The sequence below is a fragment of the Propithecus coquereli genome, unplaced genomic scaffold (genome assembly GCF_000956105.1).
Source record: "Propithecus coquereli isolate 6110/MARCELLA unplaced genomic scaffold, Pcoq_1.0 Scaffold14, whole genome shotgun sequence".
In the NCBI taxonomy this organism is placed as follows: domain Eukaryota; kingdom Metazoa; phylum Chordata; class Mammalia; order Primates; family Indriidae; genus Propithecus; species Propithecus coquereli.
Genome location: NW_012138302.1, coordinates 8,729,149 through 8,741,589, shown reverse-complemented (window position 1 = coordinate 8,741,589; position 12,441 = coordinate 8,729,149). Strand labels below are relative to the sequence as shown.

General features: G+C 40.6%; 1 protein-coding gene across 1 annotated transcript in view; it reads right to left on the bottom strand.

Annotated features, from left to right (window-relative positions):
• LOC105806374 (cytochrome P450 2J2) overlaps positions 1-6,056 on the bottom strand; it is a 40,385-nt gene extending 34,329 nt beyond the window's left edge. The window contains exon 1 of the mRNA XM_012639477.1: positions 5,771-6,056. Coding sequence (XP_012494931.1) covers positions 5,771-5,968 — 198 coding nt within the window. The 5' untranslated portion in view covers positions 5,969-6,056. The remainder of the gene's footprint in view (positions 1-5,770) is intronic.
• Between the last annotated feature and the right edge of the window lie 6,385 nt (positions 6,057-12,441).

Below are 12,441 nucleotides of genomic sequence, written 5' to 3'. Positions count from 1 at the left end.
AATAAAATAGATAATAAAGTATTAGTATAATTGATATTTTAGGGAGTGTATTTTAGAAATAGGATTCTTGCAATGACATTGACAAAGGAATGCAGGAGCAGAGACCAGCCAGTGGGCTACTGTGGCCCATCCAGCGACCAGGTCAGATAAATGTCTGGCATGCAACCGACAACTGGCTTCTCTTGAGTTTGTTGATACAAACTTTTAAAGAGGGCCAGACTCGAAAATATATAAAATAAGCATCAAATATGTGCTAAGCATTTTGGCAATAACTTGATAATAACTAACTTATTTTATTCTTATATTAATAAAAATATAAAGAATTCTTGGTTTTCAGAAAAACAGGTACAGCGATTTTAGCACATAGGTCATGGCAAAAAGTTTGGGCTCTTTCTGCCACATTCTGTAGGTCCCATCCTTGAATGAAAGGATGAAGATTTTCCCTCTCTTCTTCTGCGTCATAATAGAGCTCCCTAAGTATTTGCTGGCCACATTTCCCAGCCTGTCTAGCTGTGGTCAATGGGACACGAGGACAGTTATGTGTGCATCTGCTGGGTCACTTCATTAAACAAAAGCGTCTTGCTCACCACCTCCCCTGTCCCCTCCCCATGGGCCAGAACTCATACATGATGGTGTTGGTGGAGGATCAGAGCAACGAGATAGAAGGAACTAGAGGTTTTAGATGACACTGTGGTACAAAGCAGCCTCCCTATCCTGAACTTCCTGCCTAAATCTGAACTCCTTTGTGAAAGGGAAATAAATTTCAATCTCATTCACATCACTGTATTTTGGGGTCATGTTGTTATAAGCAGCCTGGTATGTATCCTAGGTAACATATTTGTCAATCTTATCTACCATTCTCCCACCTTAGTCTGATAAGATTTTTCTCTCATTTAAATAAATGATCCTATAATAAGCCACATAGCTATAATAGAGAAAATTTAGAAAATGGGGTGGGGTGGGAGGTAGGGACAAAATCTCCCATCACGCCATACAAAGAGATCTATTTCTTCACTGTCCTCTCATTGTGTTTATTTTAGACCATTTTCCCCCATTTAAAATCTCCTATCCCTTTACTCCACTTAGCTACTTGCAAAACATCAAACATTTCTTTAAAGTTCGGCCCAATTTATTCCAACATTCTACAAAAGGTATCCCCAGGATTATCCATTCACAGTGATCCCATCTCCTGATATCCCATTTGGTTGCCAAGCATGTACACTACACATTTCATCATACACTGTCTTGTACTGTGCCTGGCATATGGTAAACACTTAATAAATGTCTGTTGAAGAAATAAGCCCATGAATAAATCAATTATCTTCAAATTGTATCATGAAAAGTCACATAGCGTCAGTAGAGAATAGGTGTATGAGTCAAATAATCTTGTTTTGAAGTCCTTATTTTGCCATTAATTTAGCTGAATGACCTGGGAAAATCACTTTGCTGTTTGTTCTCAGTTTACTCATAGTAAAAGGGAAATGCCACCAGGTAATACCTAATTCATGTGCCTATCATGAAGATTAAATGAGAATTAACATAAATATTCTGATGTAGTATCTATTAGACAGTTAGTTAGTACTTAATGTTTTCCAATTGCAAAAATGTAAATTTAATTATAATGACATTATACCTTTTAACTTCAGGTATTTCACACCCAGAAATATAAAAATGTAAACCTATATAAAATTTTAAAAAATACATGAAAAATAAGACATGAATGATCACTGGGCCAGGGATAAGAACTTAGTCTCAGTTTCATCACTACCTAGTTTTGTGACATTAGGGGAAGCATTCATCCTGTCTAGTCACATATATCTTGGTAGTAAAAAGGGCACAAATCAAACTTTGTATTCCAGACAAGACTGAATAAAAGCATCCCACTTTTCTTCTACTAATCATGACACCAATTGATGGAGACAAAAAGACCTCCAAGAAAAGCCCACTCTCTCTGGCCAAAGACAGGAAAAGGACAGCTTGACAGGATAGAAACCTTTTAGCTTTTTTACTTCTCTTTTCTGGAGGCAAACACCATGAAAAGATGTGACCTTCCACAGCCCTAAAGGGTGCAGCACCAAAGGAGAACATGGGTGGAATCTTGTCTTTCACTTTATCGAAGAAGTAACAAGCTGGTGTCCTTCCCTGCAGAATCTGTGACTTGAATTTTGACTTTCAATCCTGAACTGCAATAAAGAGACTCCTCTGGAAGGAGTCTTTGGGCAGAATTAGGATTTTCTTTACTTTACTTTACTTTTCTCCTGCAGTAACAAGGAGGTATACGTCCCCATGAGTAGATGTGGGCAGATCTCTGACTCCCATCCCTCTGTGGTAAGGATACTACCCAGAGGATTCCCTGTCTCTGTCCCCATCTCCCTTCTCCCAGCCTACACTGATGAGACTATGTGGTAGATGCCTGAGGGGGTGCGTAAGACGTAATCGGGTAGACCAGAATAGCCACTGCAGAGGCTGCATAACCTAATTAACATTTGAACCACAGCGCACAAAAGTAAGCATTCAGAATCTAAATAGGGCAAGGGCAACATAGGTAACCTAAACATCTATACCCCCATAATATGCTGAAATAATAATAAAAAAAGAATCTAAATAGGATATATGGCAAATAAAAGTTTTACATAGTATCCAGAGTATGTCTTATAACATGGTAACATCATACACAAAATGTCCAGGATACAGTTTAAAAAGAATTACCTTGCCAAGAACCAGGAGAATCTCAATTTAAATAAGTTGACACCAACATTGAGATGATACAGATGTTGGAATTATAGAATAATTAAAGATTTTAAAGCACCTATTATAAAGATGTTCCAATAAACAACTATAAATACTCTTAAAACAAATAAAAATAGCAAATCTTAGTAAAGAAACAGAAGATATAAAGAAGAACCAAATGGAAATTTTAGAAGTGAAAAATACAATGGCATATAAAAAACTCAATAGAACATCTCAGTAGCAAGTGGGAGTGATAGAAGAATAAGTGAAATTGAAGACAAATCAGTAGAAAGCATCCAGTCTGAGTAAGACAGAGAAACTAGAAAGGAAATGACAAAAACTGAGTCTCAGCGATTTAGGGTACAAAAACCAAGAGATCTACCATTTGTGTCATGAGTACCGAAAAGTCCGAGAAAGGAAAAAAATGTGAGGTTGAAAAAATATATGAAGGAACAATGGCTGAAACTCTCCAAATTTGGGAAAGGCAAACCCACAGGTTCAAGAGCCCAAACAGGATAAACCCAAAGAAAACAGCCCCAAGACCTATTATAATCGAACCTCAAAGAACTAAAAAGAAAGAAAATTTCTTGAAAGCAGACAGAGAAAAAACTCATTACCTATGGGGAATAATGATTTAGAAAACAACAATTTCTCATCAGAAACCTGGAGACCAGAAAGAAGTCACACAGCATTTAAAAATGTTGAATAAAATAAATCATCAACCTAGAATTCTATAGCTAGTAAAAGTATACTTCAGAAATGAAGGTGAAATAAAGATATTCTTAGATGTATAAAAGCTAAGAGAATTTTTGCCAGCATGCCTACCCTATGTGCTGAATGGCTAAAGAAAGTTCTTCAGGTCAGAAAGGAAATTTTAAACTTGGACTATCAGGAATAAAGAAAGAGTAACAAAAAAGGTAAATAAATGGGTAAATACAATAGACTATTTTTCTGCTCTTGAGTTTTTAAAATTGCGTTTGTCATTTAAAAGCAAAATTATAATATTGTCCAATGTGGTTCTTAATGTATGTAGAGATAATATTTAAGACAATTATTCTAATAAAATGGGGAGAGTAAATGGTTGTTAGATACCAGTATTTCACTTGAAGTGGTAGTATGTTGACACTAGTAGACTGCAATAATCTACATGAGAATATTGTAATCCTCAGAGCAACCACTTGTAAAACAAAACAAATAGATGAGTTTCAAAAAACTACAGATAAATGAGAATGGAATTATATTTTAAATATTCATGTGACCCACAGGAAGACATGAAAGGGAAAACAGAGTAATGAAAAAGAAAGAAAAGATGTAAAACAAATAATAAAACGGTAGATTGAAATCCTAATGTATCAATAATTTCATCAAATATAAATGATCCATACTTGCCATTTAAACGACAGAGATCAGCAGAATAAAAAACAATGACCCACATATATACTGTTTATAAGAAAATGATTTCAAATATAATAAGTAGGTTAAAATAAAATAATGGAGAAGCTTATACTACTCACATACTAATCAAAAGAGAGTTTGGTGTGGCTGTGTTATATTAGATAAGCAAAGTTCAGGGATAAAGAGGGACATTACACGATAAAAGGGTAACTTTGCCAAAAAGACATGACAATCCTACGGGTATGTACAAAACAACAGCGCTTCCAAATAAATGAAGGAAAAACTACCAGAACTGAATGAAGAAATAAATAAACTCACAATTGTAGTTGGGAACATCAACATGTCACTCTCAGTAATTCATAGAATCAGTAGAAAATAAATCAGCAAGTCTATAAGACAACCAAACAATACCATTACTGAATAAGATCTAATTGATTCTTACAAAACACTCCAACCAACAAGAGCTGAATTTTTTTCAAACATGCATATGTTTATCAAGACAAACTGCATCTTGTGTCATTAAATCAACCTTAATAAATTTAAAGGAATTGATTCTTTGACTATAATGGAATCAAACTGGAAATCATTAACAGAAGACTAACAGGAAAATGTCCACATACTTGTAAATTAAACACTACACTTCTTAAACAAGGGCACAGGTTTAGCAACCTAGCTTTAAAATTCTGTGACTAATCCTGTCACTTAGTGTTACCAGCTGGGCATTTCTCCCGGAGTACTAAGTATTCTCCCATCTGTATTTGAGTACAGTATATAGTCACACATTTAAAGTACCTCAGGCATGTGTAGGGAAAGGGGAACTGATAGCTGTTGTGCACCAAATAGAAGCCACGTCCATCATTCACTCTTTTATTTAATCTCTATAACCACCTGTCAGCGTTGTCTCTCAGCAAAGGACCTGTGCCGAGTGGCAGGGAAACCAGCTGAAGATTCTTGAGAAAGTGTTTGATGTCTGAGGGAACTTTAAAGAACTCTGACTGGGCAGAGTCAGGGAGCCCTGATAGGAGATAATCATAAAGAGGTGGAAAGAGGCCAGGTCCGGAAGGGTTCCAAGTGTCCCAGTAAGGAGTCTGAACACTGGGAAGCGGTGGGAGGCACTGAGAAAATTTAAGCAGAGGAATAACATTTTAAATTATTATTTCAGTGAGAGTGCACTGCAGGGGAGGAGGCTGAAGGCAGGGGATCAGATAGTCTGGGGGTGAGAGTTATGTAGTTGAGAAATGATGAAGATTTAGGTAGTAGTATCACCACCTTACATATGGGAAATGAAGCTTCCTAGAACTATGGCATTTTTAAGGATAATATAAAAGAGGTCAAGGCAATCGTATTATAAATAAGATGTTCCAATAATGTTTAACAAGATAATACGAAATTAAATGAGTAAATAAACTTCACATGGTTAGTACTCTTAATAATATGCCACCCCTAAAAAGGGCAGGTCTAATCATACCAGCTGACAGTAGGCGAAACAGGAAAATCAAGCTCAAAGCAGGGTTTACCTGGTTACAAGCATTAGCCACAGCGCCTCCCTTCCACCCTCACCCCCACCGCAGTCCCCAGAGTGTCCCTTGTCCTGCAGACCAGAGTTAGGGTCAGGATGGGGCCAGTCACTTTCCCCTGCTCCTACCCTCTGAAGTGTCAGGTGAGACTGCTCAAAGCCCAGGTGGAAGAAGCTGCCAGCGAAGGGCAGGCGCCAGGGCCCTGGCGGGTAGTTCTTTGGGCGCCTTCTTTTAAGGAAGTCAGCAAAGAGCAGAAAGGCGACAGCACCCAGTAGGAGAGTCTGGGGATGCAGCACTGTCCAGAGGGCGGCCGCCAGGGAGCCCATCGCCGCCAGTTCGCCTGGGATGTCTGTTCTGTCTTCTGCGACCTGAGAAAGCGACCGTCCCGCCTGTCCGCGCACTCGCCCTCCAGGACCGCCCGCCCCACCGCAGCCCTCCTCACTCGGCTTCGCAGAGCACCTCCCCTGCTTTGCCTCACTCCCAGCAACGCCCCGCCTCCAACCGCGCCCCTCCGCTCGGCGCCTTGCCCTCTGCCCTGCCCTGCAAAGATGCCTGGCTCTGCATTCCGGGGAGAACACGTAGGCAACCCGGAAAAGGCCATGCTAGAAGAGGTTTCTTTGTATTTAGAAAGCTCATCTTTCTCAAACATCTTGGGGCTCCTAGATTCACGGGTTCGATGCATGTCAGAGAGCGCCCCGGACATTTGACTTCATGTATTTCAATCGCTTTCTCTACCAGTGATTGGAACTGTGCCTGGTAAACGGTGATGACCAACAGCAGCACCTAACAATTCTTGAGCTCTTAGTATATGTCAGGCAAGACACTGGCATCTTTACACAAATTATTTTATTTTGACAAAATTATGCAGGAGTTGCTCTTGTTAGTCTCGTCTTGCAGTTGAGGAAACAGGTTAAGTACTAAGTACTTGGTGAGTAAATGAATCTCCTGGTCTGAAACACAGCTAAAGGAGGCCCTATTTTTGAGAGTATTTTGGAGATTAAAAGGAATTGCATTAAAGCTCCTAGCTCTGAGCATATTCCATGGATGCTTAACTATCATTTGTTGAAAGGATGTCTTAGTCCTGGACCTTTTTGGTTTGCTCTGTGAGGCTCCTCTCTAAAGCCACAAAGAGTGTAAGGCCTCCACGTTGCAACCTGGCATTCTGTCCCGCAAGTGCGCACTTGCGCTCACCATTTGTGAGACTCAAAACATGAAGCACAGTTCTGGAATAGTATAGCATAGTGCACACGCATGTACTCAACATAGAGATATGCATTCTGTTTAAAATCTTTTATTAAGAAGATATAAAATAAAAGAGAAGTCTCATTCAATCTTTCCAAAATCCAGAGAGCAATACTCGTAAGAGATTAACTTGTATATTTCAGTCCACATTTTCCTGTTTTACTTCAACTGTTATGCATCTATACAATGTTTCTAATATTTACATATGTTATTTTTAAAAGAAATATTCTACAACTGCTTTTTTCTTACCCAGTATTATGTGCTTGGGATCTATCCTGATACATGTGACTCCAATTCATTCAATTTAATAGCTAACCATTCTCAAAGAAGGTGATGATAAGAAGTAAAAAATAGAATAATAACTAGGTGGTGTGCTAGTACTACACCACCATTTGTTGACTCATTCCTATGTCAATGAACACTTAGGATTGCTATCTCCCTCCTTCCCTTTAGAATTTTTTTTTCTTTTGCATTAAAAACAATGCTACAGGAAGATGACTTTCATAATGGCAGCATGAGGAGCTCTGCAGAACCTCTTCCTAGTAAAAACCCACAATTGATAAAAATTATTTATAAAACCCCAACCATTTATGTCTCTGACAATTGTTCTAAAGACATAAAGTTAATGAAGAAATTTTCTCCAAGAAAAATCTACTAAGCCTTTGTAAAAAGAGCAAAAGTCTGTGGCATTTGAGCAATGACCACTGCCTCTCTCAGTCCCCGGGTCAGTGTGACAGAAGATCAGTTCTAGACAGGTGTGGGCAAGAGCACTTTCCTTAGCTCCCACTTGATGGCTATAGTATCTCCCTGAGAAGGAAAGGCTGCGAGCATTTCTCATACTCTCTACTCTATGCTGCAGAAACTCCATTCCTGGCAAGACTGACTGAGAGATTCAGGGATATCCTCCTTCATCCACCCCCTTCTTGTAGGGCAGAAACATTACCCCAGGACAGTAGACTGAGAATACTGGACCTTCACCACGGCTTGCACATAGGATAGATGTCCTGCACTGAAAGAGGTTAGCCACAAAGACTAGAGAGTGATGCCCCAAACAATAGAGAATTTGGTGGTAAGCAATTAAGAAGGAGGCCTGTAGCTCCAAGAGAACAATTAGCTATACCATACGCCAGCTAGAGGTCTACAAGGGGCTATCAGGGAAAGAGAAAGCTAAGAAGAGCCTTCCTGGGGCCAGAACAAATCCCAAAGACTGGCCTCAAAGACTGTTTCTGAGAAGCTCAAATTGAATTGGATCAGCTTGTGAACCAATTTCTTCCCCAGGCATGGATGAAGACAATAGAGCAATCAGCTGGTAGTTATTGGAGATTAAGAACTGAGTGTAATACCTGCAGAGGCAGACAGCTTAAAAGAGAATAAGAAAAAGACAGTCAAAGAGACCCCTGCTAAAACCAGTGTTATCCTTCTGTGACTGTGTGCACACTCACGTCTCTGTCAACAGAGACCTAACGTCATAGACTTTACACTTTAGAGGAATTAGTCCAGCCTAATCAATAAGCAAATAAAAGTACAAACAAGAAGAATCCCAGCAGGAGGGGACAGATTTTTAACTAGAATTGCTATAATATATTACCTAAAATGTATGGTTTACAAGGCAAAATTAGAAGACATACAAAGGAAAAGGAAAGTGTAGCCAAGCAGAGTAAATAAAGCAGGCAACTGACCCTGCCTGTGAGAGAGCCCAGGTGTCACACTTAGCAAAGACTATAGAGAAACTTAATTAGAAATATGTCCAAAAGACTAAATAAAACTATGGTAAAGGAAGTAAATGAAGTTACAATGACGATGTCTCATCAAATAGAGAATATCAATAAGGAGATAGAAATTATAAAAAAAAAACCAAATGAAATTTTGAAGTTGAAAAGTAAAATAACTGAAATTTTAAAAATTAGTAGAAGAATCAATAGTAGACGTAAACTGAAGAGGTAAGGATCAATAAACTTGAATATAGCTTGATAGAGATTATGCGATCTAAAAAAAAAGAGAGAAAAAAAGATGAAGAATAATGAAAAGGACGTCAGAAAAACGTGGGACACCATTAAACACGCCAGTATGTATGTAATCCGAATACCGCAGAGGATGACAGAGGGAAAAAAGCAGAGATATATCTGAAGAAAGAATGGCTCTAAAATTCTGATATTTCATGAAAAACTTTAATCTATGTATCCAAGAAGCTTAATGAGCTCCAATGCAAAAAGATCCACACGAAATACATCATAGTCAAAATGCTGAAAGCCAAGGAGAAAATCTTGCAAGCTGCGTGAGAAAAATAGTTTATTCAATAAAAGGGAACCACGATAAGATTAGCAGCTAACTTGTAATCAGAGGCATCAAGCATGGAGGTGTTTGCCTGTGCTTTGTAGAATCTCTGGGGTACCAAGAATCAGTGCCACGCTGAGGCCTGGAATTACATACAAGCAAGAGGCTGGGTGAGGCCAACAGTTATGGGCTCTCTCAGTAGGAAACTGCATGGCCCCTCATGATGTGACAAGGGTACAGCCAGCTTGGGACCATCTTGGATGCCAACAAGAGGACTGCCTGGGGGGATAATTGACCAGAAAAGGCACTGAACTGGCAGATGCCCAGCAGTGGGAGGGGTATATTAAGCTAAGGGCACTGCACACGGATGGCCCCGGCACCGGGGGATCACCTGGGTGGGAGCGTGAGATGGGGTGGTGGTGAAGGGAGGAGCACATGGTGCAGACAGACGAGGTGGTCAAACCCGTGCCTGCCCTGCCTGGAAACCTTTCAGTTCTGAAACTGGGTGGGGAAGGGGCAGCTAATCACCTATAGTGTGGAGTTCTATAAATTGTATCCTTATTGGATTGTAAACTGTAGCAACCAAAAGGACTTTTCTTAAGAATAAATGTGAGAATAGGACCATTCGTTATGAAAGAGCAACCTGAAAAGTGATGGACTCCGAAATTTCATTCCGAGTCAGAAAGGTAGTGCAGAGAGTGTGTTGGGGTGTGGGTGGGTGGCAACAGAACCACTTTTGCCTTGCACCCCCTTGAATCTCACTGCTATCAATCTGTGACACAGACAGGATTTCATGTTTTCCAATTTTATCCTCACCACCTGTGACATTTCTGCTGTCATACTTTTGTTTTAGAAGAGGAAAAAGAGACTTTGCACGTTTAAATGTCTCGCTCTCAAAGTCACAGTAAGGGGTTGAGCAGTGACAAATCCAGATGACCCTGACCACTTACCACTGCACCTCTTCCCTTTTGGTGGCTTAGCAAAAGGCTGGCTCAGCAGGCTTGTGGGAGCTCAAGGGGAGAACAGCTTGGCACCAGCGGTGTGTGGAGTTTCCTATTCTAACCAAGCTGCTTCCTCACCCAGGGAGCTGTCCCTGCTACTTACTGACCTAGCCAGCCCCTGCCCCCAGTCTAAAATATGTGTGACACTGTGAGGGCAGTCCCTCTCCTCGACCTCTCCGTGGTACATGCAGTCCCAAGTGGGCACACTTCCATGACAGGTCAGGATATCGTGGGTATCCTGCTCTTCTCTGCTATAACTCACTTGACGTCCAACCCGATTTTAAATTTATCCCGCAGCCTGCATGTGTCTGTTTCTCTTTGAAGGAGAGTGGTAGAGAGGAGACGCACAGCCTGCGTTGCCATTTGGAAAAATCCATACCTGGTCCATGATGCCACAGATCATGTTATGTTGCCTGCACACCCTGTCTCAGGCGCCAATACAAAAAAAGAAGTCAAGGGGCCCTAGAGCCTTCAAAATAGATGGAGGAGTAAGAGAGTTACTAACAAAATCTTCATGTCATCCTTGGACAGGAAAAGGGCTCAGATTTTAGACTTGCGAACAAACTTTAAAAGAAAAAAGAGATGTTTTATATGGCCAGGAAAATCAAGTATAGTCATGTATTGCCCAGGTTTCCAACTAATTGTGCTCAAACCCTATTTGGCCCTGGGTCCCATTGCATCCCTTAGGCCAGGATGAGTCCCAGTGATTTGACATTTATTCCCCTAGAAATGGGTGTGTACCTGCCCATCCAGGATCATGGACGATGCACAGCAGAGCAGGAATGGAATTTAGCAATGACTTCAACAAATCCTTCATTTTACACATGAAGAAACTGAGACACATAATGTATTTTGACCAATTTCTGTTTGAGTCTCCTACTTGGGTGATCTTATTGGGGAAACTAAATGGAAGACAAGGCCCTGGAAGTTTGGGAAGCTCAAGTTCAAGGCCTGATTTGATTGGTTTTATTCTCTATCACTTGGCCTGTTTTCTAGAGATGCAACTTTCCAATGGGTTACAAAAAAGTGCACATGCATGGGGCTCTCACTCCCTTTCTTTCTTTCACCAGACAAGAAGGACCAGAGCCTCGTCCCGCACATTAAAAATCCAACCATTTCTTCCAGATGCATTTTTCTTGGCTCTCCCAGCCAGCTTAGGCTGGCTGCTGCCAAACACTCTACCCCCATCCTTTTCTCTGTTTCCCATTCTCACAGTGCCAACTGCATTGGCTTTTCTCTGAATCCCAAGAGACAGGAAGGATATGCAGCATGGCTTTGTGGCATGCTGTGTTTTAGGTTACTAAAATTACATAGGTCTAACCACCTTGCTATGGTTTGAGTGTTTGTCCCTCTAAAGGGTATTTTGAAAGTTGATTCCCCATGCTGCTCTGTCAGGAGGTGTAGCCTAATGAAAGATGATTGGATCAGGATGGTCAAGCCCTCACAAATGGATTAATGTCACTACTGTAGTAGTGGCTTAGTTATTAAGGAAATGGGCTGCTATAAAGTGAGCCCAGCACCTCATGCTTTCTCTATTTGGTAGGTGTTGGCTTGCCCTTCTTTTTTTCTACCACATTATGACACAGTACAAAAGCCCTTGCAAGAAGCTACCACCCTGCCCTTCTTAGACTTTCCAGCCTCCAGAACCATGAGCAAATAAACTTTTCTCTATAATTTATCCACTCTCGTGTATTGTGTTATAGCAACAGAAAACAGACTAAGACACCGCTTTAGGGAAAACAGATCCTTTTATAAGGGTTAGCCTAGTTTCTTAGGGGTTTTGTTCACTTTTCTGCATTGGCATGGTATCAAAGCTCCATGGAGTATCAGTGTTACCTGACCTTCTCTTATATGAGCATTGTCTCCCCTCAGCAGCCAGACCCAGATGGGTTGAGCAGGTATGTGACCTTTCTGATTTCCTGCTATAAAATACTCTCCCAGGGCCCACCAAAAGCTTACAATCTAGTTGTAAGAAAAGATCACACCTACCACATTGTTAAATCCAATGTGAAACAGAGAATCAATATCTGATGAAAGATTTAGGGCAAAGAGGTACCCTGAAGGACAGAAAATATTTCCACATTTGACCCCCGAACCTGCTTCCCACGTTGGTGAATTGGGGACACACTCTACTTGGTCCTGGATCTAAGGCCAAGGTAGTGTTTCCTTATGTCATCCATAGAAACTGCTTCAACAACACTTGATTTCTCTGTCAATAGGGAGTAATACCTGCCCTGCTAACTTCTCAGAGAACCATTCTGAGGCAGAAACAATTCTGAGGC